The sequence below is a fragment of the Carassius gibelio genome, chromosome A5, assembly GCF_023724105.1.
Source record: "Carassius gibelio isolate Cgi1373 ecotype wild population from Czech Republic chromosome A5, carGib1.2-hapl.c, whole genome shotgun sequence".
NCBI lineage: Eukaryota > Metazoa > Chordata > Actinopteri > Cypriniformes > Cyprinidae > Carassius > Carassius gibelio.
This window is the reverse complement of record NC_068375.1, coordinates 20,455,497-20,473,455: the sequence shown is the minus strand read 5'-3', so window position 1 is coordinate 20,473,455 and position 17,959 is coordinate 20,455,497. Positions and strand designations below refer to the sequence as shown.

The following is a 17,959-nucleotide window of genomic DNA, read 5'->3' as shown; positions in this document are numbered from 1 at the left end:
TGAATCATATACAACTAAGCAAAGGACCCTGCCCATTCCTGTTGCTAGAGCCTTAGTCATGTTTCATGTCAACTCAAAACGATACTCTTCTTCTACCACTGGCCCTGTAGAGATTAGCTTAATCTACGTCTAAAGTTTCACACCCGGGCCCATTTTTGAACTAAAAAGGCTTAATAGTCGGTATTGATGTTCCAACAGTTTTCAAAAATACAAAGATGTGAGAAAAAGGGAAGAGACAAAAGGGAAGAACCTGTTCTAGAGAGGACAGGATTGCAGTGTGAAGGGGTGTGAGTTCATACATGAATAATACAGGGAGGGATCAAGGGAGATAATGTGGTGTATAGGTGAGTGTTTGTGTGTGTAAGGAAGAAGTGTGTAAGGGGGCAGGCAGAAGCATTAAGGGCTTGGTCTATCAGGTCTATAAGAGCAGAGCACTGGCCTTCACAAGAGCATACATCTCTGAGGGACATACAGGTTGTTTCACACAGGCAAAGGAAGGCATCGGGACCTGACTGAAAGATGGGTTGGCAGAAGTCCATGCTGGAAAAGCTTGCACGCACTTTCCAGATCCGCAACAAGCTACTGCGCCAGGGACTGGCTGAATGCTTGGGGACTCTCATCCTGGTGGTGAGTATTTCTTCTCAGTCAAGAATTAATTATTGTCAGCATCAAAGTTGAGGTCAGCGTAACTTAATACAAATGCAGTTTGTCAAATAGTCTGAAAAAGCATGTTTATGTTTCACATAATCAGTAATAAGAGCCAGAAACACATGTTTTATTGTATTGTAAGCTTACATGAGAGTTACAGTAGAGCATCTGTTGAGAAATAATTGAACTCTTGCTTTTCTTCTCACTGAGATTAATGACAAAGACAGACTGTATTGTTTACTTTAAGTCTATTCCACAAGCAATTAAGTGAATGGAGGATTAGAGCAAATTAGCAATTATATCTGTTTATTGTGCATACATTGGTATGGATTCTGGAATGCAGATCTAACACCAGTGTGTTTTATTTTCCTGCTGTTGGTTGTCAGTTCAGGGAATACTTCAGATAATAAAAAAAAACTGTTCAAATCACGGTTTGATCATTATGTGGAACACATGTTAGAAGAAAATTGTTAGCTTGAATGCAGTGTAAGTCGCTTTGGATAAAAGCGTCTGCTAAATGCCTTCATTTAATTTTAATTTAATTTAAAAGTCCCTCAAACCCTCCATGACGTTCTTCTGCGGAACCCAAAAGAAACATTTTTAAATACAATGAGAGTCAGGAGTATCTCTGGCTTTCATTGTATGCACAAAACATTCAAAAACAATTTAAACCTACCTTTACAAACTATGAAGGAATTTTCCTGTGTGGTCTTTTACTGATAAATGTCATGCCCTGAGGAACTGCTTAAAGGAAGTAGTTTGGATAAAGATAAGAACGAAGAATGGTAGTGTCTGCTCTGTTTGAGAGAAATGCTCTTGAAACATGATAAACAGAAAAAACTTACTGAAACATCTTCCTAATGTAGTGGTGATTTTCTATGTGACAGATAAACATGTAATAATGCAATTTGCAGCAGAAAAGTGGCACGTGCCAAAGCTTCCTGATGGATAAAACTTGTTTCATCACATCTATTTTGATGCCACAGTCCGCACATAATTACTTAGTATGTTGAGGTTTAATGAGTCACCTTTGAGTCAATATTAACAGAGCACATTTTTCTCACAAACACCAACACATCATTTTGAAATCCACTTTATCTTATTCTAAACTTGTAAAATATATATTATATATATTATATATATTATATTGTATATTAGGTTTGAAATGAATGCCGTCATATTTAGATATTTCACGGAGCTGAGAAATTGACTTAAAACATGCCTGACAGACCCACGATTTGCCACTATTCTACACAGTGATATGTTCTTGAACATTGCATTTAAATCGATGTTTGATAAATGCATCACACGTGGCAGATTACAGTAAAGAAAGCACTTCTGTAAGAAGTCAGTGATGTGTCATGACATTTACAGGAGTGTATGAAATATGAAGGATTAAAGAGGGATTTGACATCAAACTGCTGCTACAAAATCTTTGCAGCATAATTATGCAATTTTACAAGCACTTTAGAAAAAAACAACTCATTTCGAAAAATACAATCATAGTTTGTTTTTAAGGTGTGTGGCACGGGTTATGTCAGAGATAATTCTTAGATAGAGAGGTCATGCAAAAACTGGATCCCTCAACAGGTGTGATGTTTGCTGAGCAAGCAAAAAGGTATTCAGTGTACAAGCTACTTTGAACATGCCCTTCGTCTCTGAAGGTCGGTGTGGTGATATTGACTTTATCAGCGGATGTTCTTCCTACAGCAGAAAAAGGAACAGTGGGTCTTTGTTCACACAGAAAAGGGATATAAATAAAATAACCAAAGGAAATTTTGTATTTGCATTTAGCTGTCGTTACTTAAATCGAAAGGATACTTTTAGGGCCTCGCTTTGGTGATACATTGGTTTTGTGAGATGCCTTTTTTAGAATTGCGTTGACATTGTTGTTGAGATTTATAGTCTCGTGCAAGCGCATCAGTACACCCTGGCAATTACATGACTGGTAAAAGCTGTTGTGTGAGCCTGGGGGATAATTCGGTACAATGCCACAGGTATTTCACTCTGAGGTGACCTTTAAAATGGATACTTCAGACACAAGTCTGAACAGAAACTTGCAATTGCTCTTTGTCAGAAGGGACTTGCTGCCCTTAGTCACAATAGATTTGTAGTGTGTGAACAAAAGGGAACTCTTTGTTTATTTTTAGCAGAGTTTGCAATGGTAACCTGCTATTTTCATCTCTAGTTTAGAGTATAATTTGTGACTCACAGTGATGTGAAAGTCCTACTCTCAGTTGATGGCACACGTGAAAAATGTGTGTTTTTTTCAAACAGTGATTAACGCACGTTCTTGTTTCACAACATTCACAGATGTTTGGCTGTGGTGCAGTGGCCCAAATGGTACTAAGTAGAGAAAGTCATGGTCGCTTTCTCTCTGTAAACCTTGCTTTTGGTTTCGCTGCTACCCTTGGAATCTTGGTTTGTGGCCAGGTGTCAGGTTGGTAAACTCCTCTAAAATTGCATCCTAAGCTGTTGGATTGAGTTTTTATAAAAACATTCTTTGTGGATGAATTGATGGAATATGTTATTGTTATTTCTTTTCTTTTTTAGGCGGACATTTAAATCCAGCAGTTACATTTGCTCTCTGCCTCTTGGGAAGAGAAAAATGGAGAAAGTTCCCTGTTTACTTTTTGTTTCAAACAATTGGAGCTTTCTTTGGTGCCGCGATCATCTTTGCTGAATACCATGGTACATGTTATGTAATATTAATTCTCTTTCTTGTTGGAAGTGTGTATTATTATTATTATTTTTTGACATTTTTGTTTTCTATTTTAGATGCAATGTATGATTATGCTGGAGAAGATAATTTATTGCTCGTAACTGGGGAAAATGCCACTGCTGGCATTTTTGCTACTTATCCAAGCCCACATCTCCACATCTTGAATGGCTTTTTTGACCAGGTCAGTAACTGCAAACTTGTAACTAACCTCTCATTAACAGGCCCGGATTAACACAGTGTAGTGACAGTGTAGGCATTTTGTATGTAACTGCATCTCTTCCAGCAAAAAAACATATATACATGAAAATGAAAAATATTTAATAAGGTCTAGTCATTATCTTAATCACTTGGTGCCCCCCTATTGGCTGGTGTCCCAGGGCACTCGTCATATCCCGTCTATGGATAATCTTGCCCTGCTCATTAAACCAACAAACCCATACTCTGCAACTGAGAAATGGCATTTGTTGGTCTGATATTTAATTGTATTTTTGCAGAGCCTTTAAATATTAAATATAAATTAAATAGTTTTATATAATAACATGAATATTATAATATTTATTTTTATAATATTTATTTATTTACAGGGCACGGTTATGAAATAGCAAATATTTGAAAAGAAATGCATAGAAATATAATTTGACCTCCCAATGCAATTTTTTGTCATCACCATTTCCCCTTAAAGGCTCTGTATTTATAATAAATGTATTCTATTTCCTATCTTTTATATTTACGTCTATAAAATATAACCATCTTCACAGGTGATAGGCACAACATCTCTGATTGTCTGCATCCTGGCCATTGTGGACCCCTACAACAACCCAATCCCCCAAGGTCTTGAAGCCTTCACGGTGGGATTCAGTGTCCTTATCATTGGACTCTCCATGGGCTTCAATTCTGGTTATGCAGTCAACCCAGCTAGGGATTTCGGGCCTCGTCTTTTCACTGCCATGGCTGGTTGGGGTGGTGAAGTCTTCACGTGAGTCTTTGCATTTAATTCCCATAACATGAACTAATTAGGTACATCATGAACCAGCTTGCAATGCTTTCAAACTGATCTGCATTTGTCAGTGAGTAAAAACTTACGAGTGTTTCTCCTCTGGTTTGCAACAGTACCAGGGATTGTTGGTTTTTGGTGCCATTCTTCGCCCCCTTCCTGGGATCCATTATTGGTGTGATTGTGTACCAGCTGATGGTGGGGTGGCATGTGGAGGGAGAAGTAAAGGACAAAAAGAATAAACCTGGGGAAGAGTCTATGAAACTTAATGACATCACCAGCAAGGAGTGCCCTGCGTGATCTCCATAAGCCTCCGCACAGTGGATCCACATAAACTTTCTGCTTATTGGTCTCCGACTTCAATAAATGTGTTTTGTTCCACACAAGACTCCCATTCTGGAGGTCTTGCAGACCATCAAATGAACTTAAAACAAAATGCTGCAAATTTCAAGTTTTCTTAAATGTTCCATGAGATATTTTAGTTTTTTTTTCTTTAGCATGATTCAGATTTTTCTTCACACATCCTTCAAGTTCCTCAGTTAAGGGAAAAAAGGTGTTTCTTCAGCAACACGAATTATATTAATTCACTGTCTTTTAAACGTACTAACGATGCAGTGTAGCACCTATCAACACACATTTACAGTATTTCACACTTTTATACCACTATTATCCAAATATGTAGTCATTCCTGGTGAGAAAGTTGAGCAGTTCTATCAAAAAATAGCCACAACACTTTTGTATTGTCATTTTAATTTAAAGCAGTTTTTTTCTATTAGCAGGAATTACAACTAGTATGCATTAAAATGATTTTTTTTTTTATAATTATCCTGCAATTGTATAGCATTACAGTCTTAAGACTAATTTCATTTCATCCTCTCATGTATATGTCATAACCATTTTAATTTTTGAATTGAATGTTTTGAAGCAATTGATTGTTGTTATCCTAATAAAGGTTTTATTATTATTATTCAAAACATTTGGTCATTTTCATGTTGTTTACCCGAAACCACCCTCATGACTTCTTTGTCATGTTAAGGATGTGGACATTCAGTAAATGCCAAAGCCATTAATTATCAAAAACACCACAAGATGAATAAAACAAGTTTAATTAAGGGCTAATGTAACAAAAGGTGTGTACTTAAATATAAGTATGCAAGAGTAAGAAAATGTCCAGTCTTTCTTTCAATCATATTAAGGCTTTTGGGAGAAAACCTGGGTGTGTGCAGGTTAAAATAAAGTAAATTCCCCCATTAAGAGAGGGAAACTAAACTTCAGCCAAGCCACAACACGCCAGGTTAAAATCCTCTGAACTCAATTAGAATATTTGTTATCACTGATTTATTTCCCATAACCCCACAAAAACTAATTGTTGCTGACAACACAGTGTTGTTGACAGAGCAATGACTCACAGTTGTTAAATTTGTAAAACCCGTTACAAAACATAACTGAAAGACCAGCCTCCTCTACACATAAATCAGTGCATTTAATTCAAGCTTGCACATCGATGATTTGCAAAGAAAAGAAATCAAGTCTTCATTTTCACATGATCCTTTAGAAACCATTCTAACATGCAGATTTGGTGCTCAAGAAACATTTTATTATCAGTGTTGAAAAAAGTTGTGCTGCTTCACTTTTTCAGGAAACTTTGATATGTTTTTTCAGGATGCTGTAATGAATAGAAAGTTTAGAATGGACAGCACTTATTTGAGATAATTTTTGGAGCAAAGTAAAAGTCTTTATTGTCATGCATGGTTTCTGGACTACATACTCGGGCCAATATGTTCAATGATTTTCTTAAAGAGCAGCTTGCCTCTTCCTGGAACTACAAGTCAGATATATGAGGAAATCATCTCAGCTGGCTCAAATTGCCCACATTCACAAAGCCCTCTCTTTGCAGTAAATATGACTTCCTTGGCCATCGCATCCAGTTCTAACCCTTGTGGTACATTACCATGGACTGCTTCTCTGTTCCTGAGGCTCTTTCAGCACCAGTTCTCGTTTTTCAGCGAAGAGGACCACTTCCACACGACAGCTCTTGTCCTAATTTTCACTCAGCGTGGGAAACAAGCTGAACAAGTACCATCACAAAAACCCTTGCCCTTGTTGAGACGCTGTGAAGCTTATCTTAGTGTAGTGGTATCTGGCTTAGAGCCCACACACCTGCATGGAAGTCTCCGGACATCTGTTTCATTTTTAACCTGAGTTCAGATAACGCATGCCAGCTTTAATGTGGTGTGAAAATCTGCAGTTATTTCAGGGGTTTTGCTCTGTTTGCTTGATAACATAAGTTATTGTGATTGGGTGTGGAGTTTTTACGTAAACAGGAATCTACCACATAATTACAGCATGTGTCCTCCTCTAATTCATTTCCCCATGTTTCACAAAATTAGAGCAGCTGTGACACAAATATTCCTCAATGACATGGAAAACTCCAAGAGAAGGATTTTCAGTGTTGGTCTTTAGATTGGAAAACATATATAAATTCTGAACAGTAAATTATGTCCTTTGTGTAGCACCTAAACACTGTTTAGGAATGTAAGAGGTCAGAATGCATAGCAGTCAGAATGTGAGTGGGTTTAATAAAACGCCCTACGGGATGACGCCTTTTTTTCTTTCTGTGCAGAAACCTTCACATACCTGAAAATCCTCTCGAAAGACTGCTGTAGCTACAAATATTGGCTTCAGCATCACATGTGATGTCCAAAAGAACATTAAGTCTTTTCATCTTTATGCTAAGCAATATGTCTGTAGTTTTTAGATTTACAACTGAGTTTATTTATGTATGTCAGCCAAATGGTTTTGTTGAGTGTATCTCTACAATATTGTCAAATTAACACAACCTCTTTGGGCAAAATGTGCAGGTCATGATTTAGTTGCACTCTTTGAGATCCACATACAGTACTTGTTAAGCACATTCCCAAGTTTACAATGTTTTTTCCTGTTTTGATGCACCAAAAGTGCCCAAAGGTCACCTTGTCTTTTGTTGGGAGCTAAGACGTCACAGCACCAAGATACTGTGCCTTTAAGATGCTGCCAAACTGTATGCTGTCAATATGTGTAAAAACAAGCTGAGAGGAATCCATACTGCTGAGATTTTTCAGATGTTTTCCAAAGAAATTGAGATTAGACCGTAAAACCTATACCTGATTTTTTAGCAGGGTTGCTCTGGAATTTTTCAGTAGCTGATTAAAACATCTTTTGCTTGGAAAAGGCAATATAGCATACTGTAGAAAATCATTATTGAAGTGTTGTGAATACCTATACCTATGGATACCTATTTTTTTAATGTACATGCATTTGAGAGTGCACAATCCCTGAGTATTATACAAAAAAGCTGAATTAATTCTCATTATTCTCCAGGAAATTATTGAAGTCCTAAAAAAACTGGTCAATGTGCCCATAATTAATTTTTTTTACCTCTGATAGCATTACTGTTATTTTAACAAACCAAGTCGGATGTATTGTGTCAGTGTACTGCACAATGCATCTTTTTATTTATTTCTGACCTTTGGATGTACCCTTGTGCCCTTCCACGAACAATCACCTATTCTTATTTCAGAGTTCCTTTAAAAAATATGTGAGAAAAGATAGGTGATCTTTAATAAGGACATGTTTTAAGATGTACTTCTGCAATCTGTACAAACGAACGGAGCATCATTTAGATGTTCTGCACAGAGTGTCTGGCCAATTTGAGCTTGTTCAGAGATTTAGTCTCATTAAGCTGATCTTTTGTCAGGTATCATCTTGTTCATCCTTTAACATCCTGATGCATTTTTATGATATGAGCAGTTGCGGCATATGACCATTACGACTAATTTCCATAATTGTATTCTTGTGGGAGAACAGAAAAGGTGATGATCAGATATACAAACTCAGAGCCAATGGAAATAGGGCGACAGTCACAGATATGAACTCAATTATGCTCTTTCGGGTGGGGACATCCTCTATTATCTAGACAGATGTCCTATGGGAGAGCTTCTACTTATATACAAAGGCGATTACAAGTAATTTCTTTGGTCCTGTCTCATGTAATGTAAATGATACATATACTACATGTGTGTGAGCAGAGAGAGCTTGTACTCCATGTTTAATTGTACCTTTTTTATGGAGACTGTTATGTTAGGGACAGACTAAATACTCAACGGTTGCTTATTGGCTTATCTGCAAAGAACACCGAATACATCAAAAGTAATGATAACAGAGCAATGCAGATGTAATACACATTTTGTGATTTTATGTCACGTTATCTCTGGAATGTCTCTGCGTATGTCATTATATCACAGTGACCTCAAGGGCATGCAAAGACATATACGTATAAAGTGTTAGTCGTAACTAATAACGTTAATTATAATAAAACAAAAGCAAACACAATTGACGTAACACATTTGGCTTTCCAGTAAACACCTACTCAACATATCTGCTTTTAAAAAGCTGTCACACCCTGTCACTTGCACAGGCATGTCTTCCATTTCTTGTTGGTTATACTATAGTAGCATCTTGTAAAGTTTTGACTACAAATAAATAAATAAATAAATATTTGTTCAATGATTGTAAATATTGTCAACTGCATATCTACATAGCAAAACCTTGCTACTAAACCACTATAGGAGAGTACCACTGCATAACAGTGGAAAGCAAAGGTGAGATTCTTCTGGAGTGTTGTATGCAAATGTGATTCTTTTACGTGAACCACACCTTATATCTCTGACAGGTGTCTGCTATTGTGCTACAACAGCCTCAAATCCTTTAAAAGGCATTTATTAGTACAGATTGTTTGTATATAATTTATAATCAAACATTTAGTTTAGTTCGTCATTATAAACTTGTTGTAAACTTGATGCATGTGTGAAGAAGAGAGAATTTGCAATACCATGTGATTGTGATTCTGGCTTTGATTTCCGTGCTTGCGTTTCAACCCCTCTCTCCCACTTAAAATATGTCTGCTTTACACCCTAACAACACACTTGCACAGACATGTTTTTTTTTTTTATCTCTTGGCTATCATCTGAGCATCACAACAGTAAGTTAAAAGAAACAGGTAATGTTAGCTTTATTGTTATAAATCTGGCAGAAAAGTTAAGAAGGAGGTGGCCCTCCACCCCTTTGCAAGCTGCGACAAAGTTTGTGTGTCAACAGATCTTTATTGGAAAGATAAGATGTTACTATTTTACATGTAATGCTTACTAAAATTATTTGTTTTAATACAAATGGTTTTCATATATTTTACACTAATTCTAAATGACACTATCAAGACAACTGCCTCCAGGATATAAAAAAAAACTATGGCAGATATGTAAATCAAGAATAATCTACTGTTGAACACAACGCTTGGTTTAAAAACATTCAGTTTGATTGGTATTTGACCTGAAGTTACCTTATGACTTTTTGGCAAGGTACCGAACATTGTCTTTGATCAGAACCCAACCTCAGTTTTTCCAAATTCAGCAAAGGGATGGCATTCTGTTTGCTAGAGCACAGTCAACCCAACAGATGTTTGTGATTTTTAAAGATATTGAATATATAAGGGATTAATGACAGTCACATGAAATTTTGATTTGATTAGAAATAATTTTATAGGATAAGACAGAGATTGCTAATTAATCCTTATCAATATGCTTGTGTTAAAGTTGTGAGAATGACTATGTGATTGTATCTTTATTTTCTTGCAATCATTTTATCCCATTCCACAGCTACATATCAAATAAATAAATACACGGAAATTGATCATGAAATTGGCAATGATTCCCTGGACATGGGTCATTATTTAGGAAAAAAATTGCTGAATCACAATTAATTTGTTTTTAAACAATTTGATTAATCTGAATAAAGCATTTTTTTTTATAAACAAACAATTAAACAGAATAAAGCCACCAATGCATTGTGCAAGTTACCAATGAACAATGTGCAAGTTACTCAAAACCTTTTCATCTACAAGACACCACTTAGTCAGTTAGGGTGACTGTTCCATCTCTCCATTCAACAAGGATTTCACCTCGCTGGATGGAGGAAGACTGAGCAGTTTTCATAAGGTGTCAGGTTAGAGGAGCTCTCTCACTAGGCACCGGGGACCCAGGCAAACTGCTCTCTCCTGTCGGAGTGTAGGATTTCAGCACCACCACAGTCTTCTTCCTCCTGTGCATGAAGACGAGAAAAAAAAAGAAAAAGGGGGTTGGGGTTTGTTGGCCATGTTGCTGACTCATTCCTTGTTATGAAACCAATCTCATTGCCTGCTCACAGATCAGTTTTATTTCAAGGAAAATCTGACCAATTCCATCTGTATTTAGATGCATTCAATAAATGCTGTAATTGAGAATAAAAAGGCCTTTAAGTGTTATTTACCAAAAATGAGAAATATCTTACCTGTTCTGGTAGATGTTAAGAGTGAGGATCACAAGCCCAAGATGCTTAGAAGCAACATTGTCATTTTCCAGCCTGTTCCTGGTATTAAACACATTAGAATATCACAAATTAATAATCTTATTTTGTGTATCAGTCACTTAAATGTTTTTTTTTTTTTTTTACTTATTATCTGTCATTACAATTTGTGAATGTTTCTTTGGCTCATCACCAGAGACGGCGTCGTGTTTAGGTTTCCTCTCCTCTGCTGCTCTCATGTGGACATAAGGCAGACTAACTATTCCAGAATCAGGGGAATGTAGTGTGTTTTAAATATTTGTTTGTTTATACCATATTTTTCCGGACTGATTTAATATATAAAGCAGTTTTTTTCTGAAAACTGATGAGCTCTTTCCACACTCACCATAGTCTGTTGTAAGCACACTGTAAAACCTGACAAGTTAACTTAACTCAAACCGTTTGAGTGAACAGATTGCCTTGATTTAAACCATGTAAGTTTTAAAACTTTGCATTCAAGTAATTAAGTGATTAACTAAGTGCTGATTGAGAATTAGTGATGAACAGCTGCTGTTAACAAACAGAATCACTGAAGAAAAGAGAAACACAAGAACTACTACAACTGACTTCAGACACAGACTTAGATGAAATCAACTGAAATAAAATACATGAAATCTCTCAATATCTGATTAAACAACCCCACAAACAGCATCAGCAGCTCCATTTATTAATAACCAGACTGACTTTATTTCTGTCAGACGTCTACAGAAGATCTTATTGAGCATGAACTAAGGTTTAGATGTTGATTTATTGTTTCATTTGAAGTAACCATGTTAGAGATCAGTGTTTGCTTTAGTTGGGCTCTTGACCCTTGATTTCTGTCTTAGTCTTTTCTCTGGCTGTTATAACCGTGTGTTTCTGAAACACATTTGTTGTAACTCAAAAGCCCAGAAGAAATGCCATCAGGTGTTAACCTGTACCTAGATGTAGGTTGTTATACTTTATATTGGTATAACAACCAATTATATATATAATTATGCAACTGCTAGGAGTCTAATCTCTGATGAAATATGGGTTGTGTAATTAAATTGACTACAGTAAACGTGATTCTTAGAGCCAGTGGTTCTGTAATAATCAGTTAATACAAAGACTTTCCAAACAGTTTGGTCTTCTCTGGTGTCAGTTAGTCACACACAGACATCAATAATAAGCATATGAACCTCAACAATGGTGACCATAAAAGAAAAAAAAAAAATGCCTGGAGCCATGGATGAGTTTTGTTCTACAATAGTACCCAGCATGCATTGCAGCATGTTTTTTTGTCACCATTGTTGAGGTTCATATTCTGATTATTGATGTCTGTGTGTGACGAGCTAATGGCATAGAAGACAAATGTATGTGTACAAAATGTTTATGAAATCATTTTTATATTAACTGATTATCACAGAATCACTGGCTCTTAGTGTAATTTTTATTAGGTCCACTTCTACTAATTACACATTTGTTCAATCAGAGATTAGACTCTGTATAGATCAATATTTGTGAATAATAATGAAAAATTATCATCACAGCTATAACGTACAACAATCTACATGTAGGTACAGGTTAACACCTGATGGCATTTCTTCTGGGCTTTTGAGTTACAACAAATATGTTTTAGAAACACACAGTTATAACAGCCAAAGAAAAGACTAAGACAGAAATCAAGGGTCAAGAGCCCAACTAAAGCAAACACTGATCTCTAACATGGTTACTTCAAATGAAACAATAAATCAACATCTAAACCTTAGTTCATGCTCAATAAGATCTTCTGTAGACGTCTGACAGAAATAAAGTCAGTCTGGTTATTAATAAGTGGAGCTGGTGATGCTGTTTGTGGGGTTGTTTTATCAGATCTTGAGAGATTTCATGTATTTTATTTCAGTTGATTTCATCTAAGTCTGTGTCTGAAGTCAGTTGTAGTAGTTCTTGTGTTTCTCTTTTCTTCAGTGATTCTGTTTGTTAACAGCAGCTGTTCATCAATTCTCAATCAGCACTTAGTTAATCGCTTAATTACTTAATTGCAATGTATATCTTCTTTCAATGAACTCAACTGAATTAAGTTCAGAGTACTCGTAACTATTAGTTTTTTGAACTTAAATGGTTTAAGGCAATCAGTTTCCTCAAATGGTTTGAGTTAACATAACTTGTCAGGTTTGAGTGAGGCTGTGTCTGAAGTCAGCTGTTGTTCCTTTCTCTCTTTTCTTCAGTGATTCTGTTTGTTAACAGCAGGTGTTCATCACTAAAGTTCAATTAATCACTTAATCACTTAATTGCAATGTATATCTTCTTTCAGTGAACTCAACTGAATTAAGTTCAGAGTACTCATAACTGTTAGTTTTTTCAACTTAAATGGTTTAAGGCAATCGGTTTCCTCAAACGGTTTGAGTTAACATAACTTAAGGATATCTGTTTACTCAAACCGTTTGAGTTAAGTTAACTTGTCGGGTATTACAGTCAAGGCAATCGGTTTACTCAAACGATTTGAGTTAAGTTAACTTGTCGGGTTTTACAGTGCACATTAACAGAAGGTCCATCCGGCTCTACAATACTTTGAGGTCCAGCCGATGCCTCTGCAGTCTGTGTTGCTTCAGTGGACTTTATTTTGGAGGTCCGGCCATTATTCCCAGCTTAAGTAAACAAAATAAAGAGATCATAAAGATGCAATCATGCAATATATCATAGAAATGATCAGAAGCTGAATAGACATTGTACACAGGGTTCCCAAGCTTTTTGACCAATTAATTTTCAAATTTACAAAAATTGCTGGGAAGTATTTCCATTTTTTCAGTCCTTGTAATGAGATATTTAAATAATTAGTTATTAAAAAGTCAATGACTTTTAAAATTATGTTGTGTTTCCATGACTTTTCAAAATGTTTTGTTATTTCCAAGTTTTCCTGTGGGAACCCTGGTACAAATAAATATGACCAGATGAGAAAGTAAAAGTAAAAAAAAAAAAAAAAAAAACATTACAGAAGATGATATGATCTGGTAAAACAGAAATGATAACAGATGCTCACCAGACCGAGTTTTAACTGAAGATGGAGATGGGAAGAATGGGAAGAATACTACATGAAACACAGATCCATCATTAATAAAGAACTCCTAGTCTAACTCTCTTACAATGCCAATAGCGAATCTGAGTGATGATACGCGGTCCATTCGAAAGTGTCTGCTGAGAATCTTGCAACAAATTCTGGCCGTGATGTGTGCTATCTGTCTCCTCGCATACTGTTTGATTAGCAAGTGTCCTCCACTTGCTACCTTTCCCACGATCTTTGGAAAGAAAGACCTTTGAGGAATCGTGACGTACACTCAGGTGCAGACCCTTGCCGTGTAGCGTCAGGAGACCCTTTTTAGAGCAGCTCCAGGTCTGGCCTTCATGGTCCTCCTCCTCAGACCTACAAGCTTGCAGCCAAATGCTCTCAAGCTCCTGCGGTGCAGTTAAACACCCTCCCGTCTGTGGGTTGCTGAGGGAGCGTGTCTCAGGGATCCAGAGCCACTCTTGAGAGGCCGAATCTGCTCTGCACTCTTGCAGGGTTAAACTCCTGCTGACCTGACCATCATTTACTTGTAAACACTTTCTCAGCTCCTCATTCCTGATCATGAGTCCTTTAACTTCTACAAGGGAAAGAAGAGTAACTGCAGCTTATTATAAACTACATTATAGGCTAGGAAAAATCACATTGCAAATATAAACAGTGTGTGCCGAAAACCATCTTTAATCATAGGCCTACATCAAAATCCTCACATATAGCACATCTGCTGCTAAAAGCACTACACAAACAACTGATAGACACATAAAGGCAACAGTCTTGATCAAGTTAGAAAACCATCCTTAAATCTGAACATTGTAGCAAAGACGTTACTACATATTTACGAATTAGTATGCATTAGTGGAGCTGGACTGTCTTAAACTGCCACCTGTATTGTAGAAACATAATAACTCACAATCATTTCCCATTTGTTAAGAAACCATCGTAATTTCACTTACTTCTTTATATCTAAAATTAAGATAAGACCGGAAGTTTCTGTAATACAGCCAATTTAGCATTTATAGTGTACTGTAAATTTTAAACTAATGAAAAAATGGTATAATTGTATAGTAAATACTACAGTGTTTTTAAACCATACTGTATTAAAGTACTTGAATTAATTTGTTGCGGTAATTCTTGCTGTGGTAATATAACAGCTATAGAAATATAAACAATTATTAAAACAAAACTGTACTAAGTTTTCTACAACTAGGGTATAATAAACTAAAATACACTACAGTTTACTGTAGTAAAAACTAAAGTAATACAGTATACTACAGTATTAAAGTTTATCAGTTCAATATACTTAATACTTCAATATGCCATATAGCATTAATTCAAAAGTGTTATAAATACTAAAATATATTATACACTTTACTATAGTATGGTTAAAAACACTACAGTATTTACTATAGTATTTTTTTTCATGTCGGGTGACAACATTATATGGACAAATGCTATTTGTTCTACAAGTTTAAACATTAAAATATAGATATATTGTTGTTATTTAATAAATTAGCTACTGATACTACATGCTCAGTCTTTACCTTGAAAAACAAATGCTGTGAGAACAAAAGTGCAGAAGCCTCTCCAAACGGCATCCATCACTGCGTGTGTGTGGCGCAATAACAACACTAATCATAAAATGTTTGACTTCCAGATTACGATGTGTTCTGATAAAGATAGCGAATAAAGTAATATTTCCCAGCACGCAAGGCAGAGAGTGAAGAGCGACGCCGAACCTGATTTTACCAAGTGAGACATGTTCCTGGGACAACATCTTTGTTGTCCCTGGAACAACATTGTGATTAACCAATCATATTTGAAGAACCAGTTTATAGATTTTGTGAAGTTTATGCTTAAAATCACTGTTTGGTGCTTGTACATCAGTGTCATTCATCTATCATTTCCTCTGATTTTAGGGATTACTCATGGTTAAGGTTAGGTTTAGGTGTAGGGATATGGTCAAGAATACATTTTTGGAGTAAACACATCTAACTCAGCAAAATTAGGACGTGCGAAGAGCGACAGCGTTAATCTAGCCAACAGCGGTCAGTGAAGCACAACAGATTTTCACTTGAGAGAAAAGACTGAACATTTATGGCACATGAAGTGCAGAAGTGTTCAAAGATTGAGTGTAGAACACTAATTCACAAGAGACGATAAAACGCAATTACGTGTTCCGCTATGTTGGGGGAAAGGGAGGAAAACTAAGGAAAACTGTGCACATTATACATAAGATTATTAATTTAAAAGACGTTTATCCCCCTAATATAACCAAACATAAAGGGGAAAGCAATCTGAACTGTAATTTACAGATGTAAAAAGAGGAAGATACTTTATGTGGCTCAACAATTTGAATGGCATTCCTTTCAAGCTGAGATGACAGATCTGTTCTTGTTGCTATGTTGTTTCTAAGATGGAGTGATGGAGGCAGGCCATATTTAAAGAGAATGGGAGCGCAAAGGAAAACACTTACATAATGTGTACACCTATTTGTGTTTCTATGGTGCTGAAAGTGTCAAATAATGCTACAAAATGCTACTTTTCTAGACTACCAACTGTGCAGTAAACATAGTCACTGTATTGAAATGAAAATAGGCCTATGCTCAACCTGAAAATGATTTTCTTATCACTGTTGTTATTTTGCTAACTGAATAGATTTATTATGACTGACAGTTAGTACATTATTTCTACACTGGCACTGATTATTGAAAAGTCTCTTCCGCACATCTAGATCTCAGTACAAGTCCAAGACAACTGCCATACAATAGCAGTCAAATGATATGACAACTTCTCTACAGAACTTTAAATTATACTACAAGAACAGTGTGACAGTATGCTGTACACCATATCCTGCACACCATACGTTTAATAAGAGATGGCCTGGACTCCATCCTCCCCTCTGCCTCCCTCCTTCTAATGCCCATCTATTTATATATGGGGCCCATGCTCACTGTACTTTCACAAGCCTACACACATCTTTGACCACTCTGACAGGCCTCTTGTGTACAGTCATTCATTTGTTCTTAGTCCCTTGCTGTCTACAAATGCACACATATACTTTGTTGTAAGCAGTTAACAGTGATGTTATTGTGTGAGGTTGACAATACTGCATACTGTTACATGTTAACCTTTCCATTTTTTTTATTAATTGATTTGTGTCACGTGATTGTTTTACTGCTTTTCTTTTCTTGCCTTTATATATATATATATATATATATATATATATATATATATATATATATATATAAATATATATATATATATATATATATATATATATAATTCAAGGAAATTCCAGAGTTAGTATTTTTATTTTGCTTTTCAGTGAGAGGAATGAATAAAATATTGCTCAGGTCTTTTAGAATGAGGAAACGTTGTACCTCCCACAGAATGTGAACAACTAGATATCAAAAGAGATTTTGGTATCTGTATGATGTAGGAGGGTCACAGGCAGCTATTTTGCAAATGTGCTGCAAAAAGTAAAATGAGGATTTTTATATTCTTGATTAACTGGTAAACAAATAATATGATTTTGTTTATTTGAAAACCTGCATCCTATTAAATCCTACTTGGCTTCAGGTCTTCTGATTATCATAGACATAATTTTACCATTTCAGATGCAAATTCTATGCACTTATCCTAAATCATCACCATATCATATTATCACATTATCTCCTTTAAACCATAGTCAAAATTATTATCTAAATGAAAACTCTTTAGTTTTCATTTTAACACCAAGTGTCCATGTTTCCAGGGGACCAGTGTATTTCCAAAACAGCCACTGAATGGACTGAACCCATTCAACAACAATAATAATATATATATATTTTTTTTAAATGCTCAGGTGGTCAGCCTTCAGTAGGGAGGAGCAGCAATCACATATGGCAAGCACTCAGACGTTAAACCCTCTAAAGTTTACCAGAAATAATAACCATATAACTTTTGAACTTACAACTTTTGTTTTGGAGTGGGGTATTTATGATATTATGATATTTACCTCTAAATTATACACAATTAAAATTTAATTTGACATAAAATTATACATTTATTAGGACTGTCAAATGATTAATTGCGATTAATCATATCCAAATGTGTCTGTATTGTGTATAAATCTATATATTTTTAAATATATTCATGCGTGTCTGTGTATATCATAGAC

General features: G+C 35.7%; 1 protein-coding gene and 1 long non-coding RNA gene across 2 annotated transcripts; one reads left to right on the top strand and one right to left on the bottom strand.

Moving 5' to 3' along the window:
- The first annotated feature begins 373 nt into the window (after positions 1-373).
- Positions 374-5,531, top strand: LOC128000459 (aquaporin-3). Its single transcript, XM_052592267.1, has 6 exons — positions 374-627; positions 2,962-3,088; positions 3,202-3,339; positions 3,427-3,551; positions 4,129-4,346; positions 4,481-5,531. The coding sequence occupies exons 1-6, from the start codon at positions 520-522 to the stop codon at positions 4,662-4,664; spliced, it is 900 nt and encodes a 299-aa protein (XP_052448227.1). The 5' UTR covers positions 374-519; the 3' UTR covers positions 4,665-5,531.
- A 4,473-nt stretch (positions 5,532-10,004) lies between these two features.
- On the bottom strand, positions 10,005-10,803 carry LOC127988152 (uncharacterized). Its single transcript, XR_008161519.1, has 2 exons — positions 10,725-10,803; positions 10,005-10,496 (listed from the first exon to the last, which is right to left on the bottom strand). It is a non-coding gene; the product is annotated as an uncharacterized LOC127988152 (long non-coding RNA).
- Positions 10,804-17,959: the final 7,156 nt, after the last annotated feature.